Raw genomic sequence first — 13,298 nt, 5'->3', positions numbered from 1 at the left:
CCCTGCTCAAACACCCATGCAGAGTACATGGAGCAACCAGACCCCACTTCAACAGGCTAGCCTGCTCCCATCCCCACCCCCACCTCCCTGCCCTGTGCCCAACTCCATTTCTCTGGGGATGAAACAGAGACCCTTCATGAAAGGGCCTGCAGAGCTTGATATACACTTGGTGCAGCATAAATGCCTCTCTGGTTGTGAATCCACGGGGCAGTGGCTAATGCTCTGGAGCCAGACAGCTCAGGTTATATTCTGACTCCAGTCCTTGTAGCTTTGGGATATCAGGCAAGTTCCTTACCTTCCTGAGTCTCAGTTTTCCTGTCTGTTAAATGAGGACACATAGAGCATGCATTTCGCTGGGTTGTTGGAAGCAGGAATGAGTTACTCTATGTAAACCGCTTAGGAGACTGCCTGGCCCATGCTAAGAGCCATCTAAGTGTTAGCTATTAAAATAATAATTATTATTTCTCAGTCTGTCTGCCTATCTTAAGTGTCTCTGAGTCTCACTGTTAGCCTGCATGACGCTAACACTGCCCCCGGTCTGTCGCTCTGGGCATCTCTCCCTGCCCTGACCCCCGCCCCCATACATCCACTTTTCCTTGTTCCATCTTTGTCGTCCATCTCGACCCTCTCTGGGCCAGCCTCACGTCTGTCCAGGGCTCCCCTGGCCTGGCTAACCTCAGCCCTGGCCAGGGCTGATTCACTGTGCCCTCCTGGCCTGTGGGACCTGCAGGTTGGCTTCCCAAGATGCTGCCCTCAGGCTAGACCTGCCCAGCCCCCCAACGCTGCCCGCTGCGCCCCCGCAGGGCCCGGCCAGATGTCAGCTGCAGTTATTAGCATGGGCGGGAGACACAGGCCTGGCAGCTCGCCCGCCAGACTCAGCGGCCAGCCGCTGGAATCTCCCTTGAGCCTGGGGTGGGGTTAGGGGAGCAGTTCAAGCAAGAGGAGGAGGGGAGGGAGCACCCAGGGGTCACAAGGACCCTCCAAAGATGGGGATACCCCCAGCTTCTCATGGGACCTTCCTCCCTAACTTCACTGCTCTGCTGGACTTCCCCAGCCCCCACATGGCTCAGTTTCTTTTTTGCCTCTTTCATTTTCCTTCTCTTCCTGGCACTTAAGTGTGCTCTCTGCCTGTCCCACAAAGGCAGGCTAGCCCCTGTCTCTCAGCCTCTCTCTACGCTAAAGAAACTTTCATCCTCCCAGAAGACAGAGGCATCTCTCTCTGAGAGAGAGAGAGAGACACTGAGCTTCCACCAGTTCTAGTGGCTCACATTCTGCTTGGAAGTCCCGCCTTAAGTCTAACTAGGAGCCTCGCTATCTAAACCTCAGTATAGTGCTGGGAAAGGGGCACAGAGTTCCCTTAGATTCTCTCCCCTTGGATTTTCTGGTCTCCTCTGACGGGATGAAGGAGATACCCTGGAGAGGAAGAGACTGTCCACCCCTCTTTTAGGTATTCTGGATGGTTGAAGGACCCCCAGATTAAAACGGGAATAAGGCCCTTTGCCCACTGGTGTGAGGGAGGGAAGGGGCATCCTAGCCCCTCGGGATGTGGGAGGAGAGGCCCAGACCTCCTGGTGGAAAGGTACCCCACCCGAGGAAGGAGGCAGTCGTGCCAGCCCGCCCAGGCGCCGGGGGCGCCTCGAGGCATTGGCCCGCCCCTCCGCGCCCAATCGGGCCGGGGGCGAAGTCCGACCCAGGCCCGCGGGCAGGCGGGGACCTGCCAGGCCGGGCCGGGCCCGGCAGGACGCAGCCCCAGAGCAGCTGGGTGGGGCCCAGCGAGGCGGCCGTGGGGGCCTCGGGGGCGGCGGCGGGGCTGGTCGGGACTAGCCGTCCGGGGGCCCGGGCGCGCCCTGGGACCTGGCAGATACCCGGGCTCCCGGGTCCTGGCTCCGGGCCCCGGGACGGCGCTGGCCCCACCCCTTCCTGTGTCCTTATATGGGCGCGGGGGAGAGCCTCCCGGGGCCGCCCCGCCCCCAGTTCTGCCCGCGGACTCCGGCCTGTTGCCATGGCGACCAAGCCCGCTCCCGGGCGCGTCCCCCTCCGTCGGGCTAATGGAATCGTCCCCGGACCGCCTGCCTCCGCGGTCGCCTGCGGGTGCTGCGGGCTGAACCATTGCTGGGAGAGGGAGACTAGAGGCCTATGCGGCTGGGCGTGTTCTGCGCACCCTGGCCTCCGCCAGGGTCGCACGTCCACGTTCCTCTTCTGAGGCGCAGAACCCAACCGGACCCAGGGCGGGGCGCACGGTCCCGTAGGATCCGAGTGACGGAGGCAGGGCCGGGCTCCTTCCCCCGGGGCTGTTGCCACACTTCCTGCCGCGGCGCTCTTTCCCCAGCCTGTTTCTAAGGAAGGAGTGGGGTTGGGCGACCGCGCCCGGGCCGTCGGGGTAGGTTCAGCACCCTGAGTCGGCACGGTGTCGGTCAAGCCCCGGGTCACGGGGGGAGGGCTTGGAGATGGGAGCAAAGTATACTGGCGCCTAGAAAGCACCCACAAGAAGGGGTGGCCAGTCATGGAAGATCCAGCAGTCCAAATCCCCAGGATCCTCAAAAACCCCTCCTCTCATGTCTCAGCTGGAGACCCTGTGTCATTATCATCTCGGCTCTGAAAGTGTGTCCGGACTCTTAACTCTCCTTCATCAGGGCTTTGCAGATGACCCCAGTGACTCCCAACCTCTGACAGGGTCCCCCCCCCCATAATTTCCCAGACTCGGTATACCCCGGAGCCCTCACTTTCTACATAACTAGATTCCCCTTATGGAGGCCCTCAGTCTCTCCCATGGACTTCAGGACCCCTACTCATTTTTTGCATAATGGATCCTCCATCCCCTCCTTTTGCCCTTTTGATCCCCCCCTCACTTTTCCTGGGTTCAGTCCCTCTATTAAAATTCAAGTCCTTTAACCCCTCTGTACTCAGGACCCCCACACATTACCTTACCCCTCTCTCATTTACTCTGGTTGATCCTCCTGTCTCACCTTTGTGGGGTCTCCCTGTGTATATAATCAGCCCTTCAACCCCCCTCGAATACTCCGAGTCCCTCAGGCCTTTTGTGTACACCCTGGAGACCACCCCCGCCCTCCGCCCCAACACGCACACGCGCACGCACGCACACACACACACACACACACACACTTGCTTTGTAACAGTTCCTCGCATCCAGGGGAATCAGTGCCTTCCCTGGAGTCCCTCCCCGTGTATCTCGGACCAGCACCCCTTCCTTCGCGCACCCCGGGGTCCCCTGAGCCCCTCCCCCTGCAGCCGCGCCGAGCCACCCAGCCCGTGGCCGCTGTTTACAAGGACACGCGCTTCCTGACAGTGACGCGAGCCGCCTCCTCCCCTTCCCCACGCTGGAGGAGGGGGGCGCGGGGGCCCGGCTCGCGCGACGGCCAATCGGAGCGCACTTCCGTAGCTGACAATAGCCGTATAAAGGCGTGTGGCTCAGCCTGAGCTGCCGGGACCTTGAGCGCGGCCAGGCCAGCACCGGAGTCAGCAGGGAGCGGGGAGCAGGGGGAAGCGACACCAGGAAAGCGAGCGCGCCGGACAGGGGCCGAAGGGCTCGAGAAGCCGCACGGAGCTTCCGCGCACCGCCGCCGGCTGGCCTCTCCCGGCCGGTGCCAGCTCCTGGGAACGCGCGTCCAGATACCCAGTCCAGCCACCGTCGCGGACAGGGCGCCGCTCGCCGCAGCGAGGCCCGGGGCGGCCCCGCAGGGACCCCCCCAGACCGCCTGGGCCGCCCGGATGTGCACTAAAATGGAACAGCCCTTCTACCACGACGACTCATACGCAGCGGCGGGATACGGCCGGGCTCCGGGCGGCCTTTCTCTACACGACTACAAACTCCTGAAACCCAGCCTGGCGCTCAACCTGGCCGACCCCTACCGAAGTCTCAAAGCCCCCGGGGCGCGGGGCCCGGGACCAGAGGGCAGCGGTGGCAGCAGCTACTTTTCCGGCCAGGGTTCGGACACAGGCGCGTCGCTCAAGCTTGCCTCATCGGAGCTGGAGCGCCTGATCGTCCCCAACAGCAACGGAGTGATCACGACGACACCCACGCCCCCGGGACAGTACTTTTACCCCCGCGGGGGAGGCAGCGGCGGAGGTGCGGGGGGCGCCGGGGGCGGTGTCACCGAGGAGCAGGAGGGCTTCGCAGACGGCTTTGTCAAAGCGCTGGACGACCTGCACAAGATGAACCACGTGACGCCCCCCAACGTGTCCCTGGGCGCCAGCTCGGGGCCCCCGGCTGGGCCCGGGGGCGTCTACGCCGGCCCGGAGCCACCTCCAGTCTACACCAACCTCAACAGCTATTCCCCAGCCTCTGCGCCCTCTGGAGGCGCCGGGGCCGCCGTCGGGACTGGGAGCTCGTACCCGACGGCCACCATCAGCTACCTCCCACACGCGCCACCCTTCGCTGGCGGCCACCCGGCGCAACTGGGCCTGGGCCGAGGAGCCTCCACCTTCAAGGAGGAACCGCAGACCGTGCCTGAGGCGCGCAGCCGCGACGCCACGCCACCGGTGTCCCCCATCAATATGGAAGACCAGGAGCGCATCAAAGTGGAGCGCAAGAGGCTGCGGAACCGGCTGGCGGCCACCAAGTGCCGGAAGCGGAAGCTGGAGCGCATCGCGCGCCTGGAGGACAAGGTGAAGACACTCAAGGCCGAGAACGCGGGGCTGTCGAGCACTGCTGGGCTCCTCCGGGAGCAGGTGGCCCAGCTCAAACAGAAGGTCATGACCCACGTCAGCAACGGCTGCCAGCTGCTGCTCGGGGTCAAGGGACACGCCTTCTGAACGCCCCCCCATACGGACATTCCCCCAGTCTGGACGACTGGGCGCACGCCTCCCAAGGGGCGAGGGGGCAGGCGGTGGGCACCGGCCCCCGGGGCACCGCAAACCACACTGGACTCCTGCCCGCCCGCTCTGCGTCCAGTCCTTCCACTTCGACGTTTACAAGCCCCCCTTTCGCGTTTTTTTGTATGTTTTTTTTTTTTCTGCTGGAAACAGACTCGATTCATATTGAATATAATATATTTGTGTATTTAACAGGGAGGGGAGGAGGGGGCGATCGCGGCGGAGCTGGCCCCGCCGCCCGGTACTCAAGCCCGCGGGGACACTGGGGAAGGGACCCCCGCCCCCTGCCCTCCCCCCTCTGCATCGTACTGTGGATAAGAAACACGCACTCGGTCCCTAAAGAGTTTATTTTAAGATGTGTTTGTGTGTGTGTGTGTTTGTTGTTCCGACTTTTTATTGAATCTATTTAAGTAAAAAAAAAAATGGTTCTTTATTAATTTGTTGTCTTTTTTTCCAAGCCGGGCGGGAGGAGGGAGGAGAATAGTGGGCTGCCCCCACCCCACTCCTGCTTGTGACTCGCGCCAGTGTCCGTGTCCTCCTCGCCAGCTCTACCTAAGCATCTTGCAGCCCTAGTGCGGGCGGCGGACCCTTCTCTGGCCCCCTCCTCCCCGGGGTTGGAAGGGCCAGGGCGGGTACGCGGTCCAGCCGCCCATCACCAGGGGGCAGGAGGCCTGGGGCGAGACGCGCAGTGCGCGGGCGCAGCCCCGCCCAGCTGCGCGCGCTGGGGCTTTCCCCGCTGACGCAGCGGAAGCGCTGCCCCTACATGGGCCGATTCTGTCCAGTGACGCGCCGGCGGTCTCCGGGCAGATTCCGGGAATCCCCTCCCCCGCTCTGCCGGGCAGGGCTGCGGCGCCGGGAAGGGGGCCGGGATTTTCCCAGGCAGGCGGCTGCCGGGGCCCGGAAAGCCCCAGGCCTGGGTCCAGAGCGTCCGCGGTGGGAGGGCCAAGCTCCTGGGTCCCGGAGCCAGCCCCGAGCCCGCCCCATCGGGTCGGCGTCGGGGCCCCGCCGCGCCCACGCGCGCTCCGTCTGACCTGACCCGGGCGGGGGGTTGCTGCAGCCTTCGCGCCGCCGCCGCCGCGGTACCCCCCCACCCCCGCCAGGAAGGGCGGCGCCCGCCTGCCAATTTCCCCTCCCGGGTGCCAGGTTGGGAGCAGGGCGCAGGGCGACTGCCAGGTCTGGTCCTGCCGGGGCGGCTGCTCGGGCTGCCGGGCGCCGCCGCCCTCTCGCGGGACGCCCTCCCCCGCAGCTGGGACGGGTGGGAGGGCGGCTGGTGCGCCCGGAGGGGGTCTAGCTGGCTTCGGATCTTGAAGCCCCCCAGAGCGGCAGAGAAAAACACAGGCTGAGAAGCCGCAGGGGTGGGGTGGGCAGAGCAGACGCTTCATTAATTCATTTACGAAATGCTCAACAACCTAGCCCTGGAGACACTGCCCGGACCGTGGCAGACAGACAATAAACAAGCAGACAGGATTCGGAGATTGTGGTAAGTGCTAGCAAGAGAAAACAAAACAAAACCGGTCAAAGTGGTAGTGATGGGGCAGGGGAGGGCTTTGGAGAATGGATTGGAAACGTGGACCTTTAATGATGCGAGTTTTCAGCTTTAAAGCCAGGCTCTGAGAAAACAACGTTCTGGGCAAGAGGGAACAAACAGCACATGCAAAGTTCCTGTGGCCAGAACAAGACCAGCCTATTAAAGAACAGCAAAAAAGCAAAACAAAACAAAAACAAAAACAAAAAAAAAAAACAAAAACTGTGTTCCTGGATTTGAGTGAACCAAGAGTGCGGAGAGGAGGTCAGGGAAACCACGGAGGGCCTTGGGGAAGGAGTGTAGATAAAATTCCAAGGCCCAAATGAGTGATTTTGGAGGATTGTTAGGCTGGATAGCAATATTAATAATGGGTCTATGGATTAAATGAGGTTTGTCCTGTGGAAGGAAATGGGGGCTCAGTGGCAAAACCACTTGCCTGAAGATACACAGCATCAAACTGCACTCCTGGGAACACACTCTGGTTCAGAAGTGACCCTCACCCTTCCACCCCAGGTGGGCCATCCTTCCAACCTAGTGTGGGGCAGAGCTTGCAACAGGGACGGTGCATGTAGCTCCAGCTCCCATTCGTGGTTCTGGTCTTAGGGCTGGCACCCCGCCCTCTTCTTCCAGCCCCGGGGACCTGTCCTAATAACCATTAACTGGACCCCAAGCTTCACATACTGTATTGCTTCACAGTATGTATCACATACTGTATTACACAGTGATGTGAGTTGGTTGTCTTTATTCGCATCTTACTGTTGAAGAAACCCACGGAAAATCACAGCTCTTGAATGGCCTTTGAACCCAGGCTGGCTGATGGCAAAGTGTGGGTGCTGCACTGTGTGGCCAGGTTTCAGGCCTAGGGCATCTTGGGGCTTGCTCCCTGCAAGGGACCCACAGCCTACCTCACCCCCCTCCCCTTGGAAACCACCCTCAGGCCAAGGAGAAAGAGGAAGCAGTGAGTATGAGGTAATGCTCCCACCTTGTGGTGGAGATAAGTAACTACAGTCAATTTCCCAGGGAGAAGGGGCCAAGATGCAAAAGACACGAGGACTCAGACTCCTGTCTGTCCTAGTACTTTATTGGTCACCTTTTGGCCTGGGCCCAGCTAGATGGGCTCCAGGGAGGGGCTCACCATTCACCAGCTCCCAGCTGGGAGAATGAGAAGGCCTTGGACAAGCCCTCCAGGGTCATGGAGTTTAAAGGGGCAGGTCCGGCCTTTCCTGGGTCAGCATGGGGTATCCACGTAGGGGTGTAGGTGGGGGCCAACAGCCCAAGCTTTCCGCATGTCTGCAGTCTAGTTGTGTTTGGAGAAGTATTCCTTGCTGTCGTCCACGTTAGGCTTGATTGTGTCACTGCCTGGCTTCCAGCCAGCAGGGCATACTGTGGGGAGACACAGGGATGCACATGTGAGGCTAGAGCCACATCTTCAAGGTAGGGCAGTACAAGGGGATGAACAGAGGCAAAGCATGAGCCTGAGTAGCAGAAGCAAAAGCCCAGAGCCAAGTGGTACAGGCCCATGACCATACAGCATATTGAGAGAAGTCCTTCAAGCTATAGGATGTTCTGGCTGACATTTTTATTTCTTTTTGGACACCCTCCCCATTGTTTTATAAAGATTTATTTGAGAGAGAGAGAGAGAGCTCGAGCAGGGGGAGAAGGACAGAGAATCCTCTGAGCAGGCTCCCTGCTAAGTGTGGAGCCTGACAAGGGGCTGGATCCCAGGACCTGAGACCATGACCTGAGCCAAAACCAAGCGTCAGATGCTTAACTGATGGAGCCACCTTGGCACCCTTCTCTCTGACCCCTTTGGATCCTATTTCTCCTTCAGCCATAGATCCACTGGACTTCGAGGGCCTGTGACCAGGCTGTGTCCTCCCACGAGAGTACTCTGATCCAACTAATATTTTTTTAAAGATTTATTTATTTATTCATTCAGAGAGAGAGAGAGGCAGAGACACAGGCAGAGGGAGAAGCAGGCTCCATGCAGAAAGCCTGATGTGGGACTCGATCCTGGGTCTCCAGGATCACACCCCAGGCTACAGGCGGCGCCACACCGCTGCGCCACCGGGGCTGCCCTGATCCAAATAATATTATCCGAGCTTGCCTTGGTACATGCCTTCTCAAATACCTTCTGTAAATCTGTTAACTCCTGGCTCCCCACCCTCATATTAGGGTATCTCCCCCACCAGACTAGAAAGGTCCTGCAGACAAGGCCCCGAACTGAGTCTTCTTTGGGGCCCTCATATCCATCCCACACAAGTGATAGAGCAGTGAGTGTCTGCATGAGGGCTGAGTATGTACCCACAGGTGAACACAGGTGAATGTGTGTGCTCACCTTCCCCGTGCTCATCCGTGTACTGGAAGGCCTGAACCAGCCGCAGAACTTCATCCACGGAGCGCCCCACAGGCAAATCATTGACAGTGATCTGGCGAAGGACACCCTTGCCATCGATGATAAAGAGGCCCCTGAAGATATCAGGGTTCATGGTGAGGAACTGGGAGTTCCCGCTGCCAGGGCCAGGGGAGGGAATAACACCTCCCTACCAGCCGGCCACAGGGCTGGGGGGCAGGGAAGACACTACCCAAGCATTGTCCCCTGCCCCTGAGGACCGGGGGCTTCTCAAGGGCCCCCACAGTACCTGTAGGCAATGCCTTCATCTTCCTTCAGCACACCATAATCTTCAGATAAACTTCTGGTTACATCAGCCACCAGGGGGATGTTCAGGGGGCCCAACCCTCCTTCCTTCCTGGGAGTGTTGATCCTAGGGGTGTAAGAGACAGCGCTGGATCCTCACCCCGGGGGCTTAGGTATGATAAAGACTGGAGGAGAGGTACTGGAGCTGAGCGATAAGGGGCTTTAGAGCAAGGCTCTAGGATCCCCACCCACTCCACCCTCAAGAGGCTGCAGGGGCTGTTTCCCACAGCTGCGAACACTAAGCCAAGGCTCTAGCTCCAGTCAAGGGTGTTCACATGTGCTGGTGACCTCCCACAGCTCAGGGCAGAAAGCCTGCCTTACAGCCCCCCATCCTCCTCTCTAGTTCTGTGTGTTGGGGCCCAGCCCTTCACCAACTAGAACTGGAGTTTCCACCTTCTTGAAATAGCTATTGGAAGGGAAGCTGTGTAGCCCTAAGTGAGGTAAAGCATCTCCAACTCCCTGGGCCAAGCAACTAGTTTTCAAATGCTAATTAGGCCATCATCATTAAGGACTTGGGCGTTCTGAATGCTATTATTTTCAAGACGGCGGGGGGGGGGGGGGGGGGGGGGGGGGGGGGGGGCGGAAGGAAGGCACAGACGTTGAGCAACAGCCCCAAGAAGGATCCTTGAGGAGAATGTAGGCCCGGTGACATCCTCCCTCCCTGCGGGTCCCGCTCATACCAAGCCAGGTGGGTGAACTGAGAGTCCACGGAGACCCCCAGGACCTCACAGCCCAGCTTGCGGAAGTCCTCGGCATGCTCGCTGAAGGCGATGATCTCCGTGGGGCAGACGAAGGTGAAGTCCAGCGGGTAGAAAAAGAGGACCAAGTATTTCCCTGGGGAAGGAAGCGGGGATAGACAAGGAATTAGGCCTCTAACGCCTGGGTCCCACCCCCACCTGGGCCCACTCTCGGCTGCCCCTCACCTTTGTAGTCGCAAAGCTTCACCTCCTTGAAGGCGCCATCCACCACGGCGGTGGCCTGGAAGGGCGGGGCGGGCTTTCCGATGTGCGCCTTGCCAGAGGTCATGACTGCAAGCTGAGACACCCCCCCGCCCCCCGCTTGGTCAGCGCGCCCGGGAAGACCCTCTGTCGTTCCTTCCCAAGGTCATGCTGCGTGCTGGGCCCGGTTACTGAGAGGCAGAGGCCGCAGCACTACCCCGCACCCTCCCGGGTACCGGGCTGCGCGGCCTGGACACTGCAGGAGACCCGCCCCCCTGACCAGCACTAGCGGCCGGGCCGCAGGCGCCGGGGCCCCCCATTAGCGTCTCGGCTTGAGCTCCCTGGCACCAGCCCACCGCTCCGGGAGGAGCCCCCGCGAGCCGGGGGTGGGGAGCTCGCCGATGCGGCCTGTGTTGCAAGGCCGAGGCCTCGGTTTCCCCTGCAAGGACAAAGGCGGCCACTCCGGCGGGCGGAAACAAAGGCTGCAGCGCTAAGGTCTGGACCCGGCCGGAGCCGCTCCGGGGTGGGGTGGGGGGGGGGCTTCCCAGAGCCCGGTGCCCTCTAGGTGTCCATACCTGCGTGGGCAAGGGCGGCGCGCACGGGCTGGCAGACGCGCGAACACACGTTCTCAGCGCCGAGCGCGCCCTGGGCCTGGGTGTCTTTTATGCGCGGCCCGAACCATGACGCAGAGGGCGAGGGGGGGTGGGCGGACGAGCGGAGCGGTCGGGTCCACTGCAACCGCGGGGGGGTGGGGAACCAGGCCGGCCGGGTCCACGCGCCCGCAAGCGGCGGGAGGAGTCGGGGAACGCGGGCCCCGACCACTACCACCGCTGGCGGGGGGTGACGCGGCCACCGCATCCCCCGCGAGGAGCTCCTCCTCGGAGCGCGCCCGGGTCGGTTGGAGTCCGGCATGGCCCGGAGCCCGGCGGACTTACTGCTGCCGCCTCTGATTCTCCTGCTTCTGGGGACCCCTGCTAGGGTCTCCCCCAACTACAATTACTTCGGCGAGAAGAGCGAAGGCGACCTCTGGGAGGAGCTGCGGCTGCAGCATCAGGAAAAAGGTAACCGCACGCTGCGGGGGTGATGGTGCGGAAAGGTGCCCTATTGCCCCACTTTGCCAGCTGGCTGCAAACAGACCCTCGTCCAGGGACTTCAGATCTCTCCCCGTCTGCACACTGGCTGGCCCCCTTGGGCTGGTTACTTTTCTCCGAGGCTCAGTTTTCTTACCTGTAAGTTGAAATAGAGACTGACTTTACACCGCTTACAGGGGCAGAGGGGGATATGGGTAGACAATAAATCCAGAACCAGACACATCCATAAACTCATGGATGAGCGCTAGGAAGTATAGGGATAGAGGAAGAAAGGGGCGGGTAAATGTCTCAAGTCGGAAAAGGCCTGACGGAGCAGATCGGTAACCAATGCAGCAGGAATCCAGCAAAAGCGAAAAATACAAAGATTGAGGGAGAAGAGTGTGCCAGGGAATGGGAACAGCAAGTGCCAAAGCCAAGAGGCCAGGCGGAGGGAAAGAAAGAGGCCAGTGTTGTCTTGGGAAGGCATGAAGTGTTAGGACTTTGTGAGCTGCAGAGTTGGGATAAGACCAGTTTCCTAGGGGCATAGGGAGGAGTCCATAAAAGAACATTGTAAAAGAGCCTCTGATAAGCACTCAGAAGGTTGGAGCTGCTTGAAAAGTGGTCATTATAGTTGTTTTTGTATTACCTGCTAGCACATCACCAGAGACTTTCAGTACCTTCATTATATTATGCCAATTATGTCACTTAATTTACCACCTGGCATCCCTGCTGGTTAGGTGGCACTATGCCTACTGAACAGGCCCATTATCACCACTCCCCCAAGACAGGAGTCAGCTTCAGATGGTGGGCACCAAAGGTGTTGTATCACACTCCCAACTGGACAGGCTGGCACAGGTGGGAAGTGTCAGTTTGCAATTCCTCTGGGCAACACACCAGATGTATCAGCTCAAGGGGTGGCTTGCTTTCTATAGGTCTCAGTTTCCCCACCTGGGAATAATGGGAAAATTAAATTAGATCATCTATGGTGGAGTGCTTGGCACAGACGCAGAGCCCAGCAAACAGGAGATGTTGTTGTTAGTGTATTTATCTGCCTCTCTTCCTAGAGGAGGGCATGGCGGGGGTAGGTTCCCCCCTACCTGGCCCTCTATCCCTAGACTTGGAGGACTCGATCCTTGGCCCCTGGGGGAAGTGGCGCTGTTTCTGCGACCTGGGCAAGCAGGAGCGCAGCCGCGAGGTCCTGGGCACGGCGCCGGGTCCGGTGTTCATGGACCGCGAGAATCTGGTGCAGGTGCGGCCCTGCAGGCAACGGGATTGTTCATCCTGCAAACCAACGGATTGCGACTGGAGGCCCTGAACCCGGGTGAGAGACTAGCGCAGAGGAGGCGGGGCCAGGGCAGGTGGTCTAGTCCGGGGTTGGGAGTCCTCAGGGCCTGGGATGAGGCGAGAGAAAAGGCGGGGCGTGGGGGGTGCGGGCAGGAGAGCCTTTAGGGATGAGGCTTAAAGATGGTGGGGAAAGGTGAGCTGAGTCAGGAGCCGTGAGCCCCACTGATACCCGGGGAGAAAGGAAGAAAGCTAGTCATGGGCCGGGAGGGGGGGATCAGAGATGGAGGAACTGTGACCCTGAGGAAGGGACATGAGCCTGATGAGGGTCAAGGACCTATAGGGTGACGATGTGAGCCCCTTTGAGACTCGAGAACTGGGGGACATGAACCCTCAACTGGGGGTAATGGCCCTGCCTTGTGGGCTCAGACTCTCAGCAGAAGCCTATTGAGATCTGGGATCACAGTTGGGAGGGGGTGGGTGGAGGAGGCCTAGCCCCAGTTAGAGAGAGGTTAGGAAGCCGGGAAAGGGAGGGCGAGAGTCTGGGTGAGGTACCGAGAGAGGGAGCTGGACAGCAAATCTGAAGGCCTGAGCCCAGTGGAAGTAGGAATACCTGGTCCGGAGGGCTTAGCCTGTGTGGAATGGCAGGGACAGGGACCAGAGCCAGCATCCAGATCGGGGACCGGGACCCAGTGATGTGGGCACTGGCGGTAGTCTGGCAGTATAGTGATATTTGACCTTCTAGGCCCTGGCTGGGCCTCGGCCTCCAAGGCCTGCGTCAGTTTCCCACTTTTATTTCCCTATCTCCTAGCAGCCCCGACGGGCGGGGCGTCAGGGACTCCGGGGCGGAGCCTGGAAGGCGACCCCGCCCACCCCGTTCCCCCGAAGGAGCTCGGCGGTCGGCCTTGGGAACTACAATTCCCAGGAAGCCGCGCGGCAGGAGTTTCGGTGGC

At 60.4% G+C, this 13,298-nt stretch overlaps 3 protein-coding genes across 5 annotated transcripts; 2 read left to right on the top strand and 1 right to left on the bottom strand.

Annotated features, from left to right (window-relative positions):
• Positions 1-3,433: 3,433 nt before the first annotated feature.
• Positions 3,434-5,270, top strand: JUNB (JunB proto-oncogene, AP-1 transcription factor subunit). Its single transcript, XM_038565315.1, has one exon. It carries the CDS (start codon positions 3,730-3,732, stop codon positions 4,771-4,773), a length of 1,044 nt encoding a protein of 347 aa, XP_038421243.1. The 5' UTR covers positions 3,434-3,729; the 3' UTR covers positions 4,774-5,270.
• Positions 5,271-7,418: 2,148 nt separating this feature from the next.
• Positions 7,419-11,465, bottom strand: PRDX2 (peroxiredoxin 2). 2 transcript variants are annotated; one of them, XM_038567137.1, is made up of 6 exons: positions 11,222-11,465; positions 9,980-10,091; positions 9,737-9,890; positions 9,001-9,123; positions 8,697-8,827; positions 7,419-7,741 (listed from the first exon to the last, which is right to left on the bottom strand). In XM_038567137.1, the coding sequence occupies exons 1-6, from the start codon at positions 11,318-11,320 to the stop codon at positions 7,656-7,658; spliced, it is 705 nt and encodes a 234-aa protein (XP_038423065.1). In that variant the 5' UTR covers positions 11,321-11,465; the 3' UTR covers positions 7,419-7,655. The 2 variants fall into 2 exon arrangements, with proteins under 2 accessions (XP_038423065.1, XP_038423066.1); XM_038567138.1 differs by lacking the exon at positions 11,222-11,465 and adding an exon at positions 10,570-10,728.
• Positions 10,740-13,298, top strand: THSD8 (thrombospondin type 1 domain containing 8). Of its 2 annotated transcripts, none has more exons than XM_038567140.1 (3): positions 10,740-11,055; positions 12,180-12,385; positions 13,157-13,295. In XM_038567140.1, the coding sequence occupies exons 1-2, from the start codon at positions 10,905-10,907 to the stop codon at positions 12,377-12,379; spliced, it is 351 nt and encodes a 116-aa protein (XP_038423068.1). In that variant the 5' UTR covers positions 10,740-10,904; the 3' UTR covers positions 12,380-12,385; positions 13,157-13,295. The 2 variants fall into 2 exon arrangements, with proteins under 2 accessions (XP_038423068.1, XP_038423067.1); XM_038567139.1 differs by having other exon boundaries at positions 10,741-11,055; positions 13,160-13,298.

Source organism: Canis lupus, chromosome 20 (assembly GCF_011100685.1).
Source record: "Canis lupus familiaris isolate Mischka breed German Shepherd chromosome 20, alternate assembly UU_Cfam_GSD_1.0, whole genome shotgun sequence".
NCBI lineage: Eukaryota > Metazoa > Chordata > Mammalia > Carnivora > Canidae > Canis > Canis lupus.
The sequence above is the reverse complement of the archived record's forward strand: the minus strand, read 5'-3'. Positions and strand labels throughout refer to the sequence as shown.